Below are 18,651 nucleotides of genomic sequence, written 5' to 3' on the forward strand. Positions count from 1 at the left end.
AAGCGTGTATTTTTATGTTGTTTTAGTTCAAAATAGTAACATTTTGCCAATGCAGCTTAAAATAGTGACAACAATAAATGTTAATCTTTTCCATATGGAGGGAACTGGGTTGTTGATGCTCCAACAGCGTGGCCCTTAAGTGACATCTGGATTAAGTGATAAAATTCACCCAAGCTAAGCAATATGGTGCGTACTAGAGAAAGTTTGCAGATGTCGCCTTCTGTGCATAAATTACCGTTTTATATTTGCAGGAGGGGCATTGTGAAAACTGAGTACGCCCAATGAACATTTTTTCCCCCTTTTCGGTTTTTGTCCCCTATGCTTGGACTGGAGAACGGAATTTGACAATGGCGGTTAACTTGGTTTGAAGTTCAATAATGGGATGAGAATTTAGGCAAAAGCAATTGTATATCTGTTCTTAATGTTTTGAAACTCGGACTAGTGATTGATCCCGTTAAGCCACTGGTTTTCGGTTCAACCGATTCAACTGATCGAGTTATCGATACATTATTGTTTTCATAAACAAAAAAAAAAATTTAATTCATTATCTCTATTGCCTGGTGATACTCCTGTGCAGAATAAGCCCAGATTCAAATATTTCATACCTTCAAGTTTCAGTTTCATCTTTATCACAGAGAGATTTAAAAGAGATAAGTTTCAAATCTTAGTAAAAAAAAAAAAAGAGAAACCGTCCAAGGATTTTCGTACCTTCAAGCCTCATCTTCATCACAAAGAGAAAAGTTTCAAATCTTAAGAGAGAGAGAGCATATCCAAAGATTTTCAACATATTAACTTGAAGTAAACCACCGGCCTTTGAGTTGGTGGCCACCACTAAGCCATTTAAGACTTGGTGGGGTGAATCCTTGCCTCCCACCAATTGTCATATTAGGTGATCTCTTAAAAAATTTAGACGGGTGTACTATGATGGTTCAGTCCCCACCGGCCCCCCTAGACCCAGTTGAGTCTTCCCCTTATATTAGGATAGTGTAGAATGCTATAGATAAAGTGACGATTGATAAAAAAAAAATGTATATATATATATATATATATATTAACTTGAAGTATTCCTTTTCCAAAAATAAAAAAAATAAAAAAACTATGTACTCTAGAACAAATTTTTTCATAACTTGAAAAGTCAAGAACATAAAATTTTCTAAAAATTGATGAATGTAATTTCTTTCAATCATACCAAAAAAAAAAGAAAAAACCTAAAAAGTCGCAATAGAAAAAAAAATTTCAAAAGAAAAGAAAAGAAAAGAAAAATCGTCACATACAAAATATAAAGAAAATAAAAATTAAAATGATTGAACTAAAGATGTGGAAAAACTTCAAGAGGTCGAACTACATAGATGAAGATTTAGAAAAGGTTGGAAGTAGAAAAAAGAAGAGAGTAGAGTCCAGATTAGAAAGAGAAATTGAAAGAGAATAAGAGTTTGTAGATGAAATAAATTCATAGACGATAAAATACCTATGATTAGATGAGAAAAAAATGAAATTGGGAGCATAGAGACTGGAGATGGCGATGCAAAGAGACGAGGGGTAGGGTGAATATGAATAAGACGGTAAAATAGTTTACATAGAGCATGGAAGTTAATTTATTGGGTAAAATACACGGAACCCCTTAAGGTTTCGCGAAAAGACACCTTACCCCCTATCGTTTAGAAACCTCCACCTAAATACCTTAAACTTCATAACTAAAGTGAAAATTGACCTGTAACCGGACGTGCGACTTAATGACGATGGATATGCGAGAATCCTTTGTAAAGAAAATCCTCCCTCTCCTATTCTCCTCCTAAATAACACAAATATTTTTTGATCTTCTCTTTTATGATTCAAGAATCATGACTGCGTTCTTTCCGCGGCAAAGTGATCGATCTGTCATCACCATTACATTCTACTCCTATATTTTAGTATCGGTTGCTTTTGATCAGGTCCCACCCTCAATCAAACCGGGCGACAGACGAGAAATGCTTTATGGAAAGAGTCATGTTTACAAGCTCGAGGAATCTAAGGGGCGGTAACAAAATGAAACAAGTAAGGAAGGGAAAGTACTTTCAGAGAAGAGTAAGGCATTCCAATTGCCAGTTGACCGATCCTTTTCATTCGATTGAGTTCCGACCTCGAGTTCAACACACGGGTAAGCTTCTTCTTCCTCTTCTCATCTTGAGTGTCTTTTATTATTACTGGATGTAACCTAAAAGAAAGAAAAGGATATCGCCGGAATCTAAAGCTTTCCAATTCGAATTGCCTTTCCCTGTCTTTGCCTAATTCGCTTCTTAACGCACAACATACCCGGCAAGAGCAGCTGATTCAATAGCTTTTCACTCCTCACCCCTTGGATGAAATTCTCTTTCATTTATGAGTTACAAGTGGGAATTGAATTCAATCTTAAGCTTCGGCCTTCGGTCTTCCTCTTAAGGGCACTTCACCAACCAACCAAAGAATGTCCTCTGCCTTAAGGCTCGGGTAAAGAAAAGATCTTTCCTCTGGTCTTCTTAAAGCAGCGGAAGCAAGCTAAAGATTTCATTTCCATTGGCCAAAGCACCGACCATCTCAAGCGTTTCGATAGCTTCTGATGGGCATTCTCTTTCTTTTAGGAGTTACAGATGGAAGTAAAAAGCATTAAAGATGCTCTTGTAACAATTTTTTCTTTTTTTTTTTCTTCTTTTTCTTTTGGAGAGACAAAGGTATTCGACCTACAACCGGTAACTCAGCCAGTTAAAAAGTCAATTTTCACTTTAGTTATGAAGTTTAGGGTGTTTATATGTAGGTTTCTAAACGATAAGGGGGTAAGGTGTCTTTTCGCGAAACCATAAGGGGGTTCCGTGTATTTTATCCTAATTTATTTTAGTATAAAAAATATACAGCTGGGCCTGGTGAAACCTTTTGCCTCCTCCACATGAGGTCCCAAAATCGAACCTAACCAGCATCCAAAAAACATCCCCACTTTTACAAAGCTTTCAAAAAAAAAAAAAGCTTTCATAAAAACAAAGGAAATTGTGAAGAAAATAAAAAATTGGGGTTTACTGGTTCAATCGATTTTTAGCGATTTAACGGTTTTTTCTATTTTTGAACGGTTTAATTGAAGTCTTCGGTTTTGGTATACAATCAAATCGGTGTCAAGATAGAATCGCTATTCAACCGGTCGAACCGACCTGTCTGATTCGGTTTTAAAACACTAACTTTTTTGTATGATTTTTTTTTTTGAAAATTTCACCACAACCATCTTTTTTCACATTCGTACTCCTAGCGAGAGAGTCCAACTTGAAATTGAAAAAAAAGGCAATTTAAATGACTTAAGTTGTTCATTTCTTTGTTGTATTTCTGCTAAGTAGCGCACACTCTGCATTAATGTGTACATAAAATGACGCTTACAAAATTTAATCCACTGTTTTTTTTTTAAAAAAAAAAATACACAAAGATCGGAAATCCCCCTTCCCCCCCCCCCCCCGGGGTCCCCCCAACAAATACATAAAAAAAAGAAAATTACTTTGGAACCACGAAGCCAAAGCCTCAAAGTTCGGTAGTTTCTGCATTCTTGCGGGGGTTTGAGGCTTGACAACCATAATGGAAGGCCAATCTGCGAAAGAGCCACAATCAGTCTTCGACTTCACTATCAAGGTTAGATCTTTCTACCTTTTTCAACGCTTGAATTGATTTTGCATCCAAATATGTAAGTTTAAGCACCCTCCCAAACAAGTGGTCTTACGTAGCTCGATAGTAACAATTAGGAAGCATAATCTAAAGGGGGGATCTCCATATAGTTGCTGCGAAATCTATCTAAAAAGAAAGTGATTCGATTTTGATAAAGTTTTTCTTTAATCCTCTGATTCCAATGATTTCAAGGGCACATAGGGAAGCACTGAGCACTGTGAAAATTCTTGCAATGCTATAGAAAGTGCTCTAATTGGGTCTGAGAAAGCTACAGATGAAGTTGAAATCTACCTTCTATGAGTGTCTGTTGACAAGTGCTTCAAGTTGAGGAAATTTAAACTAACCTTAACATCAATCGTGATCAGCTGTTTAAAAGTAAAAAGACCAAAAACGGAGAGAGTCAAGTTATTTTTGAGAAAGCTACAGATGAAGTAGAATGTTTGATTTTTCACCTTCCTAGCAGTAAAAATTAAAATGCAGTTTAGTTTGTCCTACCTTTTCTTGTCTATGCTAAAAGCATACAAGAAGCCTGAATTAGGTCAGCATCTGTTCTTGCCAACTAACTGTCATTTATCTTCCCGCTTGAACTGTCCACTATAGCTAATCAATCAGTCTATAAAGGCGGGCTTTGAGGGATTGAAATTCATAGTTAATTGCTGGGCAGGAAGAGCAAGAAGCTGGCAAGATATTTAACATTGATGTAGTGTTGCAAATTGTTCAATTCTGGGAGATTATGTAGCATAAGGGAAGCTTCACTTAAGAGTTTCAGCTTATTGATTTATATGGATTGCAGGATGCTAAAGGAAATGATGTGGATCTGAGCATCTACAAGGGAAGGGTTCTACTAATTGTCAATGTTGCTTCAAAATGGTTGACATTTGCTAATCTATCGTCTGTCACTATGCTATAATTATGGTACCATTTTTTTCCCCTGAATGATTATGCTTCTTTCTTTGTCTTTTGGTTGATTTTTGATAGTGGGATGACCAATTCAAACTACATTGAGCTCAATCAACTGTATCAGAAATACAAGGAGCTCGGTATGCGTTTCATGGTTTTGTATTGCTTTGATTGTGTCTGATAGAAGGAATCATAGGTTTGTGCACCTGATATGGATTTCAAGTTCAGTGAGGTCGACATTATTTGAAGAGTTCCTGATTGTACTGTTGGAATCCTGAAATTCAATTACTTGCCTTAAGGCTAAAACATTGATCCGTTTCAGTTTATATATTTTTAGTGAGGCTGCATTAAGTAGTGTTCGTTTCATTGTGTGATAAGACTCTGCAAAACCACTGATCTTGCTTTCATTTCACATATAGGGCTGGAGATACTTGCATTTCCATGCAATCAGTTTGGTGAAGAAGAACCAGGAAGTAATGATCAGATCTTAGACTTTGTCTGTACCCGTTTCCAGTCAGAATTCCCAATCTTTGACAAAGTAAATCCCAATCGGCCAACCTTACTAAGAAAGGGTATTTTCAGAAGTGGATTGTTTTTCTGTGTCTAACAACTATCACCGTAAGCATGGCTTTGCCCAAAAATAAGCTTGCATATATAAATTTTGTAAACCAGATGCTTTTATTTTTCACTTTGCATTCTTTTTTCCAAGCAATTTAGTTGCCTGGTTTCAAGACAAAACATTTCACTTTGGACTTTGGAGAAGTACTATGTTCTCATTCCATCAATATCGTTAATCTAGATTGAAGTGAATGGTGAAGGTGCTGCTCCACTTTATAAGTTTCTGAAGAAAGGCCAGTGGGGGATATTAGGAGACGATGTTCAGTGGAATTTTGCAAAGTTCCTGGTGGATAAGAATGGGCAGGCTGTAGATCGCTACTATCCCACAACGTCCCCACTAACTATCGAGGTAATGCCTGCTCCTGCTAACTTCTTGATTGTCTTGACCTCTGTTAATGTCTCATGTTGACTTCAATAACATGATGATTAAAAAAATTTTATACTCATTTTCGTTTACATTCCCAATAAGATATCCTCAACCATTATCCATTATTACTGTGTAGTAATATTTCTTACGTTGTGAACTTCTTGTAATTGTAGCGAGATATAAAGAAGCTATTCGGTGTCCTGTAGTTTCCACAAGATACAAGGGTTTCTAAGGTCAGTCACTTTGCAACGACTGCTCCTGTATTGCTTCTAACATATCACTGTATCATGCTATGGTGCAGAAACTGTAAGGCCCTACAGACGGATGAATGTTGTATTCCATAGTGTGTAAAAATTATAGTTTAGCCATCTATTTAGCATAGCTTAAAACTCATTTCCAAATCAAACCAAATTGAACTTTTATTCTCATGTTTCATTTTTCACTCGTGCGCAAGAGGTTCTGTATGTATCATGGTGCAATAAGTTGCAGAGGAGCTGGAGTTTATATGATACACGAGTCTGATGCCTTTATTGTTAAACTTTACCTCTAGCTTGGCTTAGTGCAACCATCAGCAGAAGACCAACATGAGATTTCAGGAAGGATGGGGGCATTTACGGTAAGTGTAATCCAGTGTTGTTGAAATGTTTCATAGGATGCATAACAAAAGCAGGCTGCAAAGCTTAACTTGACCAGAGTCACCAGACAAGGCAACTCGGGATAAAATTGCTCATGATATGAGCTGTAGTTGCTTGGAAGCTACCAGTTTTATGTAACTCTTCTTCGGTCCCTTTATATTGCTTGCTTTCAGTCACTAATCTTATGCTAGAGCTTAAAAGTATCAGTTGCCACTTCTTTTGCCTGCAATACCACAACACAATTCTGGCTTTTACCGTATCTCCAGTTGAAGTTGATCCTACAGGATTCCTATGGTGTGTGAGTGGTGATTCGTGCAGCTGCATTGCCAAATGCCAACTCTTTTTTCTTTTGCTTCATTCTTCTTTTCATTTTTCATTCTAATGATTTTTGAACCAGAAAGAGAACACTTCAGCAAGGTGGTCCATGTTGCCTTTTTTATATCTTAACTTTGGGTTTCATTATCAAGGTAATACATCAAAGCAAGAAATTAAGTAATTTAACAACGCATGAAGCTGAACGTAATCAGCCACGTTCTGGTGCAATGTGTAATTGCTTCCTCAAACCATCAAAGCGAAAACCGACTCATAATCAACAATGACATATCGACTCTGCATGTAGAGAAGGGCTGAAGAAATGAACAGGACTTTTAACCCGAAAGAACAAAAGGAAAGAAGGAAACGGCTGCCGATCCTCGGTGTGTATTCTCATTGATTTGAGGGGCTTGTTAAGGGCCGAGGATCAGAAGCATCAATCAACCGCTTATTTACTCCTTTTAAATTTTACCACCATTATAAAACTATTTGAGTCCAAATAAAGATGCCCCTTCATTTGGATTGCTTCTTACAAGTTGGAAGAAAATGCTATGGCATCTTTTAGAATGGCATCTGTATGGCAAAAAAAAAGTTTGAAAACTTCAAAAACAAAAAGTTTGTTGAAACTTGAAAGCGAGCTTACTGAATATTCCAAAATGTTTTGCAAAAAGCGACCTTAGGAAATACTCCAAAAAGTGATCCAAAATGAATGGCTGTCCCTGTCCAAATTCCAGTGGAGCGTGGGTCCCGCAGTTGGTCGATCCATCAGTTGACTCCGTTGTCTTAATGATATATTACCGACCTGCATCCGGAAAACGTTCACAGTCTGCATCTCAGTCCTCTGGGCCGTCTGCAATTTCCCTGCTGAACACCTATCATCCCATCGGATAATGGCATCCCTATCTGAGAAAGCCCCTCAATCTGTCTATGACTTCACTGTTAAGGTTATTTCTTTACCTTCTTGTTTTGCGTGTTTGTAGCCTACACTTGCGGAAGATACATGTGTGTTTGGAATTGAAGTAACTGTACTACTTGTATGTATGTGGTTTGATAGCTTCAGGGATGACTAATATTAAATGGGTTATGAAGATTTACGAGTATTATTACTTGTCAAGATCTTGGAGAGAAAAGCCATCAACTTTGAGCAAGCCCGTTTAGTTTTTATGGAGCATAAAGTCTTAAATCCCAGTTGCACATTTTTCTTAGTTTTTTACCTCACTCAAACAGGTCTACTGAGATTTTTCATCTTTGATTGATTGCAGGATGCTAAGGGAAATGATGTGGATCTCAGCATCTATGAGGGAAAAGTTCTGCTAATTGTCAATGTTGCTTCTAAATGGTAGAGTCTACTTAAAACTGCACGCATTTTTTCAGACCAGAATGTCAATTTGTTTCTCTCATGCAATTTTCCTCATGGTAAACTAATTGTGCATAAGAATACTTGTATACAGCTTTAAGACTGACTAGTAAGAAAGTAATAACAAACATAACTGTCATTTTGTTCTAGGATCATTTTGCAAACCTGGGAATATCATTACCAATGCACTTCCTCCAAATGATTTTTTTGTTTTTTTTGGCCTCAGTGGGTTTACCAACTCAAATTATACAGAACTGAATGAACTGTATCAGAAGTATAAGGATCAAGGTATGTGTTTCAATTATATGTAGTTGTTTATGAGTGATTGTCTATTGCATAATTAAAAGCAGAAATAGAAATTTGCAAATGTGGGATACAATCTCTATGTACTGATTGACTTCTATTCCATGTTCTTAATTTCTGATATCATTGAATGGAGTACACGGATGTTTTTGCTTGACTTAGCACTGACTTTGTTATTTCTATTTAGGCTACAGGATTTTTTTTTTAAATTTTAGAAATTAGATGTTAATTTTTGTACCTCTGATTATGCTTTCAATCTAGGACTGGAGATTCTGGGATTTCCCTGCAATCAGTTTGGTCAGCAAGAACCAGGAAGTAATGATGAGATCGTAGATTTTGTCTGCACCCGTTTCAAGTCAGAATTCCCCATCTTTGACAAAGTAAATAAAATCGGCTAAACTTTAGCCTGCTTTCATATTAAGCTCCAATTCTGTTGCTGTTTTGCCAAATCATTTAGTGAATAATGAAATCATGTACTTCCCAAAAAAAAAAAAAAAAAACTGACGTAGAAGCAACTCTGTCACTTAGCATCACATTGCTCTGCAAAGCATTTATATAAACCATTTCAGTTTTGAGATTCGTATTCATTGCATATTCTTATAATAGATTGAAGTGAACGGCGAAAATTCTGCTCCAATTTATAAGTTTCTGAAGAAAGGAAAGTGGGGGCTAATAGGAGATAACATTCAGTGGAACTTTGCAAAATTCCTGGTTGATAAGAATGGACAGGCAGTTGATCGCTACTACCCTACGACTTCTCCTCTTACCATTGAGGTAATCCCTCCTGCTGATTTCCTGGTGTTATTGAGTACAATTTCTGCGTCATCTGGACTTCAAAATGCACATATTTTAAAGGTCTCCAATGATGTCATCAGCTTTTATGAACGATGCATAGAAACTCAACTTGTGATTCTGTTTTAATTGCAGCGAGATATAAAGAAGCTCTTGGGAGTTTCTTAGATGCCACAAGATATGGGGTCTTCGTGATGTTAGTTAGTCTGGAATTCTGATCGGATCTTGCGTTTGGCACATTTTGTTCTCCTATCTACAGGCTAACATGATTGAAGATGACATCATGAAGTAAACTTCATGTGATTTATTTGTTTTCTGTACTTTTTGCTGTGACTATTTTAATAAGATCATGATCTGAAACCCAGGATTCTATATTTTCTGCTGTTATGAGATTATCATCTTGCTTCGTCAAACATTTTCACTTAACAAGGAAAGCAAAACTCTTATAACAGTTTTATTAAGTTGAAACCAACTCAAAAGCACTATATAGTTGCATGAATTCGTGAAGTTTTATTGTTAAGTCATGATTATGACTTTGTGAGGAGTAAATTGAAATCTTGCAAGAAGTTGAAGATCAACTTGCCATCCAGTTATTCTGGATGAGCTGCTTTATTGTGTCCAAGCATTGGAACCTCCCTCCCAACCCCCTACCCCTTAGAAAACACAAGAGAGAGAGAGAGAGAGAGGATGACAAGTAGAGAACAGAAAGGAGAAACAGAAAAAATGTTTCGTCACTGCAGCATCTAATCATCAGCCCAGAAAACTTCCATTGATCCCCAGTCTTTCTTGGGGACTTTCAAGGCTTTCCAAACTGCTTCAGAGGCATCAACAATGTTGTTTTGACATGGTGGCTGGAAACCATGATCGGAGTCGCAACCCTTCGTTGAGTCACACTCATCAACCACCATGGCTCTGACACTTCTTCCATTACCGAAGATGGTAATGTACTTATGGCACCTTTTCAAGCCATTGAACCATCCTGTGGATAGAGCCACCACTGGTGTGTTGTTGGAATGGAACTTATTGTCACACGCAGAAGGTCCACCACCATCTCCACCCTTCTGAAAATCATTTATAGTCAGAATTGCCTTTGTGTGTTTAGAAACAGGAGGCGAACACTCGAAGGTTTTGTAAACTCTGTTTGCCTGACAGCAATCATCAGTATGAGGATCGCACTGGTCTCTTGGTGCTTGTTTTCCTCTGATTTTGCCGCTTGGCGTGCATGGTTTGGCTTCCACCATCAAAATCGTACAAGCCAAAGCAATGCTTGAGAGCAAAACCAAGAGGCAGATCGAACTGAATTGGACTTGTTTTCTCATGTTTTTCAGTTCTCTCTTTTTTCATTAGGTTCTGATGTCTTGGGGTGCAAATAAGTGCAGAGGTCGTGGAGTAGTATATATAGCACACTAGGTACTGAATGCCTCCAACAAGATCAACAAATAGGAGCTGAAATAAGATGCTTTTCCATAAATCTTTACAACATTGTGCACCCTTTCTTTCTATAACTCTTTTCTATGGGTCCTTGGGCGTTTACATGAGATGCTTTGGAATTAAAAGAGTGTGTTGTCACTTGTCCCTTTGGGCGTCCACACTACTAAGATGTTAATTTGGCAGCTACCATGTCTGGATTCTCGAAGATTCGTTGACAAGATTTCCAAGGTACTCGAGAACTGATGGAAACGAGGCAGGAGCGGTCATCAGTTGACAAGATTTCCAAGGTACTCGAGAACTGATGACCGCTCCTGAGCTGTTAATGGCCATGATTTGGCCTCAACAAATTGTGTGATCCAGATCACAAGTTGTGCATCGATTTTCACACCGTGTGTGGAACTCACAAAATTTTGTACTAAAGTTACACGTTGTGCAAACAAAATTACGCCGTATGCAACCAAAGTTACACGTTGTTGAAAATGGCCAAAACCGTTGGTCCAAGCTAGAACCAATCAAATCAAAGCACAATGAACCCTGATACTTAGTTGCCCACTATGTAGCATGCCGACATGAAAATGAAGTTCAATTACATTGCTGTTGCCAAAACACGGAGGATTGTCTTTTGCCCTCTGTGTGACCACTTTAAACAGCATATGTCTTACCGATAGTTTGGAAGGAAGGGAGCTCCAAAAAGCCGCATTTTTTTTTTTGTTTTTTTCTTTACTTCCATCTTGTTTTTTTTTTTTTTTTTTTATATAGCGTGCATTGGAAGGGTAATTTGGTCAATTTGCAAAATACCTGCATCACCTGTGTTTCCATCAAAATATTGGCAGCAGCACCTAGTCCCGTACAACGTTCCATTTGAAAGAAAAATATCTTCGAACTGATTTGTTCCGTTCTTCCCATCTTCAAAACAAGAACAATGCAGCATGCAAGGCCGAAAAATGGAAAACAGAAAACTGAAGCCAAAAAGCTCATGAGAGGATACTTCTTCTTAGCCCAAAAAAATTCAGTTAACCCGCAATTTGATTTGAGTTCTGCATCTCAAGAAATCCAATTACAACAGTAATGTAGACCCAAATTGGTACTCCAATCAATTTGTTGAGAGAGCTCCCAAAGTTTTATGCCGAAGACCATATTTAACCACCGCTACAAGTAGCCATAATATGCGCTCTACCAGCGTCAACCATGACCACCTATTCACTACTAAAAAAACACTAAGAAGGGGGGCAAGCTTTGTTACAAGAGGCTATGTTAGCACAAACCATCATTGCCTACTGGTGGTCGCACCATAAGTCAAATGAGTCCCTCTCTCTCTCCCCGTTTCATTTACAACAACACATATATACAAAAATTGCCATGTGTTGATTGCAGCAATTGTATCATCCGCGCGTCAGGTCAATCTCTGTCTGGGGATTCCTCAAGTCTGGCCGGGAAACAGGAGGCCAACCACCTGCTCCAGAGTTTCCTGTAGGATCCTGACCAGGAGCACCACTACCCAGTGCTGATGACTTGTCTTCAGACTTAGGTACAATGCTCTTGTCATCTTTATCACTAGCTTCTGATTTGCTCTTTCCCTTGGTACCACCATATACAAAACTGCAGACCACGACCTATACAACATCCAAAAACCAACTTAAATGACAATGTTCATAACCTCGAAAACAAACACCAAGTGATTAAAACACTCTTTATCTCCCCCCATGATATCATCCTTCCTCAACCTCCACGGGGCAGCCAAAACACGAGGAGAAAAGGTAGGAAACACACGTTGATGCCTCCAGATTCATAACAGTACCCACCCACTTGACTTGCAAACAAGATCCCCATCAACATAAAATTTAGGTAACAGAAGCTGCCAAAAAGAAGGTACTAAGCCGAGAAAGTACCTGAGCTGGGCTTGAGGCTATAAGCCTACCCCCTATTGCACCGCCAATGACATGCCCATCAGGACTACATACAGATATGCTAAGACCACCAGTCCTATTACGAGGGCCACCACTTTCAGCAAGCAAATAGGAACCGGACAAGCATAATATCTCAAAACGGCCCTGAAAAATTAAATAAAATAGATGTCATTGGTTTGCAACAGACACATATTCTCAGAGAAGAAAAATCATCACTGTTGCCAACAGCAAAGATTTATAAAATTATATGACAACTGACACTTTAACCATTAAAAAACAATTATAGACCTGCTAGCACGGCCATAACCTAGAAAAATTGACATTGTCCCCAAAAAAACAAGGCAGGGAGCATTATAATTACGTCATCCAAACAAAGTTCTACGCATAAGACAAAGCACAAAATTACACAACTTGATATGCATAGAATTTTAAGCAAGTCCATGGAACAACATGATTTCTTTTGGGGGGTAAATAAGCATTTGTACACAAGGAAAATGCAAACAATAAGGCACATATTAAGGGTAACAGAAAACAACACACCAACCAACAAAACATTACGCAACATCTGAAACAAATCAAGCATAAAATCCGGTGTCTGGTAGTAATCAAGTCCACTAAAGCCAACTGTTAGTAACCAAGTCCTCTAAAGCCAACTGTTTATGTAGGACATCTTAACTCTGTGTAGAGAGCATACAACTTGATGCAGCATGATAGAAAAACACGGACCCAGAGTGTGCACATACAGGATATATTCCACACAAATAGCTTTACACAATCTATTCAGCTTAGATATAAAAGCTATCCAATAGAAAACAACATTTACTAATTAACTATTCTGGAATTGCCAAAAAGTTTGACCAAACAAAAACTTGAGACAATAAAAAGCTACATCCTTGTATTCACAAGTGACCACCAAGTTCTTTATACCTGCTTGGCATAGAAAAAAAAAACTCATGGGCAAGCTGTTTGGTTACTACCTAGATAAGTACCACAAAAAGCCCATGTTCAAGGTAGGACTGACATTTTGTAGGACCCGAATCCTTTCGACTTCTAAAAAATGCAAACTTATATCAGGGTATAAATCATAAAAAAACCTTTCTTGCTTTCCACTTCCCTCACCCCACAAACACCAAATGAATTGTAAGCCCCTTTCCACCACCAAAATTAGCATGTGAAAAAAATCTTTCAGACCCTACAAGAAGATAGTCAACAGATAAAAGGCAATACATATGAAATTTGTTTTGCAAAACAAGCTCAAGCTTGAGGACACTTGACAGAATGAATGTGCATTGTTTTTTTGTAGCTATTGCCATTGAGTAACAGTACTACGAAATTAACATTGGAAGGTGCTTCTAGAAAGAATCTCAATAGCCATCACTGGTTTTTATCCCAGGGTCTGAAACAAAAGGCATGTAGTTCTACATCTAACGTAAAATACATTGAAAAAAGAAGCAGCAACAGAAAAAGGATTCATTCTACTCCATTTATTTATGTAGCTGACAGCATCTAACAGATGAAAAATAAAATTAAGCCAGCTCAACATAAAAAGGGTTCACTCTTCTCCATTTAATCATGCAGCTGACAGCATCTACTGGATGAAAAATAAGGTCAAAAGACCTCGAGAAGAAAACACAAATAAGATAAAGATTCTATCCCCGCGATAGAGCATTGAGGCTAGACGAACTGGGATCAGATTGAGCATGTAGAATCAAAAAAGTTAAATACTTGGCATCTAAATGAACTCAATTCCCACAATCCTTCTGAAGTAAAGATGGTCCACCCCCAAAACGTCAATCTTTCCACAGAAACTGCTGTATTTGAATGAAACAACTTAGGATGGGGAACAACAAGATTCCATGTTAATAGCATGGCAAACATATTATAGTGCAAATGATAAAATATTTTATTATAACTACGAAAAGGGTTCATTTCAATGTAGACCATTTTTAAAATAAGAAAGGCAAAAAATTCAAATGCATGCCAACAAATATGATGATAAATCATAAACCATCACAGCAGACTTCACCAAAATCTTCATGTGTATGTTGTATATTGCCTGTATAATTCGAAAGTTGAACATCTCTGTCAAAGATCACTAGCCCATGGGCAAAAACTTTTACAACTTATAAAGATAAGGTACAAAAATGCTTCTAAATTTGAGTATAAGGCACTAAAAAAGCCTGAGTTTGACCTCATATGTTACAGTGCCACCAGAGGTTGTTGGCTGCCGGAGTGTTACAGCAGATACCGAACCATTAGCTGACAAAATGCACAAAGCCCTTGGCCTCTGTTGTGCAAATGATAATATCTTTGCAGCAATATCCTGCAGTCACATTACCCACAGTTGTTACTGAAGCATGCAACTCAAATTAAAGACATATACTAAAGAAATTTTTATCAACACCAATAATCCATCCACTTAGCATGAATGGTCCACGATTTGTGGCTTTGACAACAAGATTGCATCACAACAATTGTAGTGAAGCATGTTCTATCAGTAAGAGTTGCATGCTTAAACAAGAATTTTATAGATATACAAGACAACATTCAGCTCAATTAGATTTCCACACCCAAAAAAATGGAATAAAACAAAATATATAGATCTCTATAACTAGCTCATATTCATGCAGGCACCATCCTCTTCCTTTTAATCACTTTGATCTAGAAACACTCTAGATCAGGATAGGCAACATATAATGCATATTGGAGCGAACCAATGCATATTCAATACCTCTCCAACTCCAACATGAATGACATGCGGTGTGAAAGCTAGTCCAGCAGTACTATTCATCCAATCACCTGCCACCAAAAATAAAAAATAAAAACAAAAACTATGAGCTCAAGAAAAGGGTGCCATACTATAAAATCACAATAATTTATCAATGTCTCTTAATCGGAACATACAATTACTAGAAAAGCAATGCAAGAGGCTGATCTATAGGATCTTAAGTTCAATTTTGACCATGAAAACTACAATTTCAGTTGCATCTACTACCGAACTAAGTAGCAGAATATTCCATCAATGTAATTTTAGTTTCACTAAAGTCAAACTACAAAGCAGACATATACGCATTTATCAAAGACATTGTAAGAATTTGAATAGGGAAAACTCCATAAAAGACTCATACTTTGATTAAAAATCGGAGAACAAAAACTAAACTTCCCACCTAGGACTCACGCAAAAATCCCCAGTAGAAAAGCAGTTTCAGAAATAAAGCAAGAGCAACCTGAAGATCCTATTTTGAAGTACAGTACTCAATTAACCAACTAATAATAGTCTTAAGTCTCATATAGGCTAAAATAAAACAATGCATATAAATACAACACGAATTAATCAAGAAAACAAAAACTTACCAAGTGGAGCCAATCGCTGTTTCCATCCACTACCAGGCGGCCGCCCCCGACTTTTTTTGGAGCCCCCAGGCGTGATTGATCCCGGGGATGGCGTAGAAGAGAGGGGAGACAATCCTAAAGCCATATTAGCCCCAGCCCCATCAGGGCCATACTTTCTAGGCCTCCCTCTCTTCTTCTTCACAGTTTCAACAGGTGTAACAGTAGAAGCCATGGACATAGTAATGCCATGAGCATAACTGGGTGAAGGGTTCTCTATTTGGAATGCGGAGCCCATAGGAGCACCACCACCCCCTACATTTGACTGCACTGAAATGTTAGGGTTTGTAAGGGTCTTATAACCAGGAGGTGCGGGCACCCCTGTTGGGGTCATTGAGCCCCCACCCCCACCGCCCCCAACAACACCAACTCCTACACCAGACCCTGAATTAGACCCACCAACCCCACCACCTCTATTGAGGTAATATGAAGCCATTCCTTCTCTTCCATCCATGCATTTACTCAACGAAATTTAACCCCAAAAAGGACTCCTTTTTTAACCTACTTTGCAATAAAATCCACACTTGCAAAACAAAAATCCACTCTTTGAACAAACCTAGCCCAAATCTAAAACCGACCCCCCCTACAGAAATCTGACTACAAAAACAAAATCTTAACAGAGAAAAGATATACCATAACTTTAAAAAATTAATAAATTAGAGGAAAATCAGAACAAGGGTTTAACATGGGTTTTGGAGAAATCATGGGAAAAAAGCAGACAATTTTGGAAAGAGAAATCTTCAAGTTCACACTCACCAAAAAAGAGTAAAAGATGCAGCAAAACTGAAAAAGATTGAAACTTAAACAAAATTCTTTAGTTAAAGATCACGGAAACCAGAGCTAAATTAAGAAGAATGCTGAAAACCCATGGTTTCACAGACCCCCACAAATGATAGCTCAAAATCGATAGTTCTTGAGAGGGTACTCAGATAGATAAAGAACTAAAGGAAAAAGAAAAAGAAACCCTAGATTTGAAATGGGGGAGAGGAAATGAGAGAAAGAGAGAGACACAGAGAGAGAGAGAGAGGGGCAGCATGAGTTTTGGGAAAGAGGGAGGGAGGGTAAAGACAAAAGTGAAATGAAATAGAAAATACCTGAACTTTTGAATTAAAGTAAGAGAAGGCTAGCTTTCTTTCTAATTAAAAAAAAAAAGAAAATTCAAAAATTGTATGGTTTAACTTTTAAAATAATAATTTATGGAAAGGGTTTCAGGGGGCGATTTAGTGATCAGTGACGGTGTTTCTCTGACTTGAGGTCTTTGAGGGGTGGAGGCTTGTTGGAGGACAGTTGGGTGCACCTAAGGACTACCAACTTGTCCATATCAGAATACTACTACTGGTACATCAAATTTCTTGGGACAGGGTATCCTTTTCTTGCTCTTTATTTGAATCTCTGTACTGCCTTCTCCTTCTGATGAATTCAATGAGAACTTTTTGTGGGATTGCTTCGCGCTGCTTTTTGGACTTGGGATGGAGCATTCATTGACAAGAGACCAGAGTATGACTAATGAGAGAGAAGGACGCTTCTTGTGAGTCACTCGTGAGAGAGAGAGAGAAGAGAGAGTTCAGAGTTGAGTCAAAAGAAGTTTGAAAAGAAAAGAAAAAAACAAACAGGCTGAAACATTTGATGATGGCAAGAAATTTTGGCAGTAGTTCACTTCAAACCAAAAAGAAAATATGCATGGTATGATCAGTTCAATTCCCCATCTCATAAACAGTTGTAAAATCAAATACAAACACTCGCTCAAGTTTAGATCAAGAAGATTTCTCAGAATTCGATGAATACTAGTAGTAATAAGCATGTCTTGAAATGGAGATTAAGAACAGCCATGATTTGACTGAAGAAAGGGGTCATGCTTTTTCTTCTTGTACTTGTTGGAGGAGCTCTCTATGGTATTGCGGTTGAACTATACATTTATTTCGCTTAATTGACAAAAGAATAAAAAATTTACAGTATTTGCTAACGAGTAATTATGATCCTAGTCAAATTCGTTATGCAAAAGAAGTCAAAACTCTTTTGATTAAATAAAATATGGCTGTAAAAGTAGGTAGCCGAAGGAAAGAACAGCCGTTATCCATCCCTCTGCCAAGCATGCAAGAAGTTCAACATTTTGGAAATTGTACCGGGAAGATTCATTTTCCCAATTCAAAATTGCGTCAAGTACTCATTTTTTTCCCCAATTTTAGTACTCATTTTGTATTATAGATATAGACTAGCTCATTTCTTCTGTCAAATTTAGTTCATATTTTGCTGAGCACAATATGAGAATAGTTCGGGTCAGTAAGGGTGAGCAAAATTATCCGCTAATTCGAAAATCCGTCATATTCGATCCGATCTGATTCGAAAATTAGGATATTCGATTTTTATTATTTGATCGGGTCAAAAGAAAGTCGGATACCCGCTAAGATACGGGGCGGGTTAGGATCACATAATTAAAAACATGCGGGTACCCGATCCGCCCCGCATATATATTTTTTATTTTTATTTTTATACACACACTATAAAATAATAATTTAGAACTAAATAAGTAATTTTATTGAACAAATTGCATTACAAATATGAGAGACTATAGTTTATTTACAAAATTCATTTGTAGAAGTCATGATCTTATATTTTATAGAAAAAAATTTAATTAATGTAGAACATATATATTAAAAATTGTGTTACTTATTTCAAACTTTTATTAATTTTGAATTCTTTTAATTTTTTGCCTTTATCTTATATTCTCTTCACATGCTTGTTTGTTAGTGGGAAACCTTTTTTGAGAAAAAAAATTATTAAATCTTAGATGAATGTGTAAAATATAAAATTAAATTAGTATAAATAATCTTTTAAAAAAAATTAAATGATAAATGGGACTGGACGAGTATCCGCTGACCCGACCCTATCTCAGCGAGTACTCTATAATCGAGTACCCGCTGATATGCGGAACGGATAAGGGTCAGAAAATGACTGACCCATAAGGTGCGGATCGGATCAGTCAAA

The 18,651-nt window shown here is 37.4% G+C and overlaps 4 protein-coding genes across 4 annotated transcripts; 2 read left to right on the plus strand and 2 right to left on the minus strand.

Annotated features, from left to right (window-relative positions):
• The first annotated feature begins 3,496 nt into the window (after positions 1-3,496).
• Positions 3,497-6,237, plus strand: LOC113779799 (probable glutathione peroxidase 8). Its single transcript, XM_027325522.1, has 6 exons — positions 3,497-3,621; positions 4,448-4,524; positions 4,633-4,694; positions 4,974-5,092; positions 5,354-5,521; positions 5,713-6,237. Exons 1-6 carry the CDS (start codon positions 3,568-3,570, stop codon positions 5,743-5,745), a joined length of 513 nt encoding a protein of 170 aa, XP_027181323.1. The 5' UTR covers positions 3,497-3,567; the 3' UTR covers positions 5,746-6,237.
• Positions 6,238-7,283: 1,046 nt separating this feature from the next.
• Positions 7,284-9,351, plus strand: LOC113779585 (probable glutathione peroxidase 8). The gene is made up of 6 exons (XM_027325214.1): positions 7,284-7,430; positions 7,749-7,825; positions 8,070-8,131; positions 8,408-8,526; positions 8,753-8,920; positions 9,074-9,351. The coding sequence occupies exons 1-6, from the start codon at positions 7,377-7,379 to the stop codon at positions 9,104-9,106; spliced, it is 513 nt and encodes a 170-aa protein (XP_027181015.1). The 5' UTR covers positions 7,284-7,376; the 3' UTR covers positions 9,107-9,351.
• Positions 9,352-9,681: 330 nt separating this feature from the next.
• LOC113780897 (putative ripening-related protein 1) lies at positions 9,682-10,257 on the minus strand. Its single transcript, XM_027326679.1, has one exon. It carries the CDS (start codon positions 10,255-10,257, stop codon positions 9,682-9,684), a length of 576 nt encoding a protein of 191 aa, XP_027182480.1.
• A 1,120-nt stretch (positions 10,258-11,377) lies between these two features.
• LOC113781082 (AT-hook motif nuclear-localized protein 5) lies at positions 11,378-16,754 on the minus strand. The gene is made up of 5 exons (XM_027326926.1): positions 15,631-16,754; positions 15,008-15,075; positions 14,468-14,599; positions 12,259-12,420; positions 11,378-11,982 (listed from the first exon to the last, which is right to left on the minus strand). The coding sequence occupies exons 1-5, from the start codon at positions 16,118-16,120 to the stop codon at positions 11,752-11,754; spliced, it is 1,083 nt and encodes a 360-aa protein (XP_027182727.1). The 5' UTR covers positions 16,121-16,754; the 3' UTR covers positions 11,378-11,751.
• Positions 16,755-18,651: the final 1,897 nt, after the last annotated feature.

Source organism: Coffea eugenioides, chromosome 8 (genome assembly GCF_003713205.1).
Source record: "Coffea eugenioides isolate CCC68of chromosome 8, Ceug_1.0, whole genome shotgun sequence".
Lineage (NCBI taxonomy): Eukaryota > Viridiplantae > Streptophyta > Magnoliopsida > Gentianales > Rubiaceae > Coffea > Coffea eugenioides.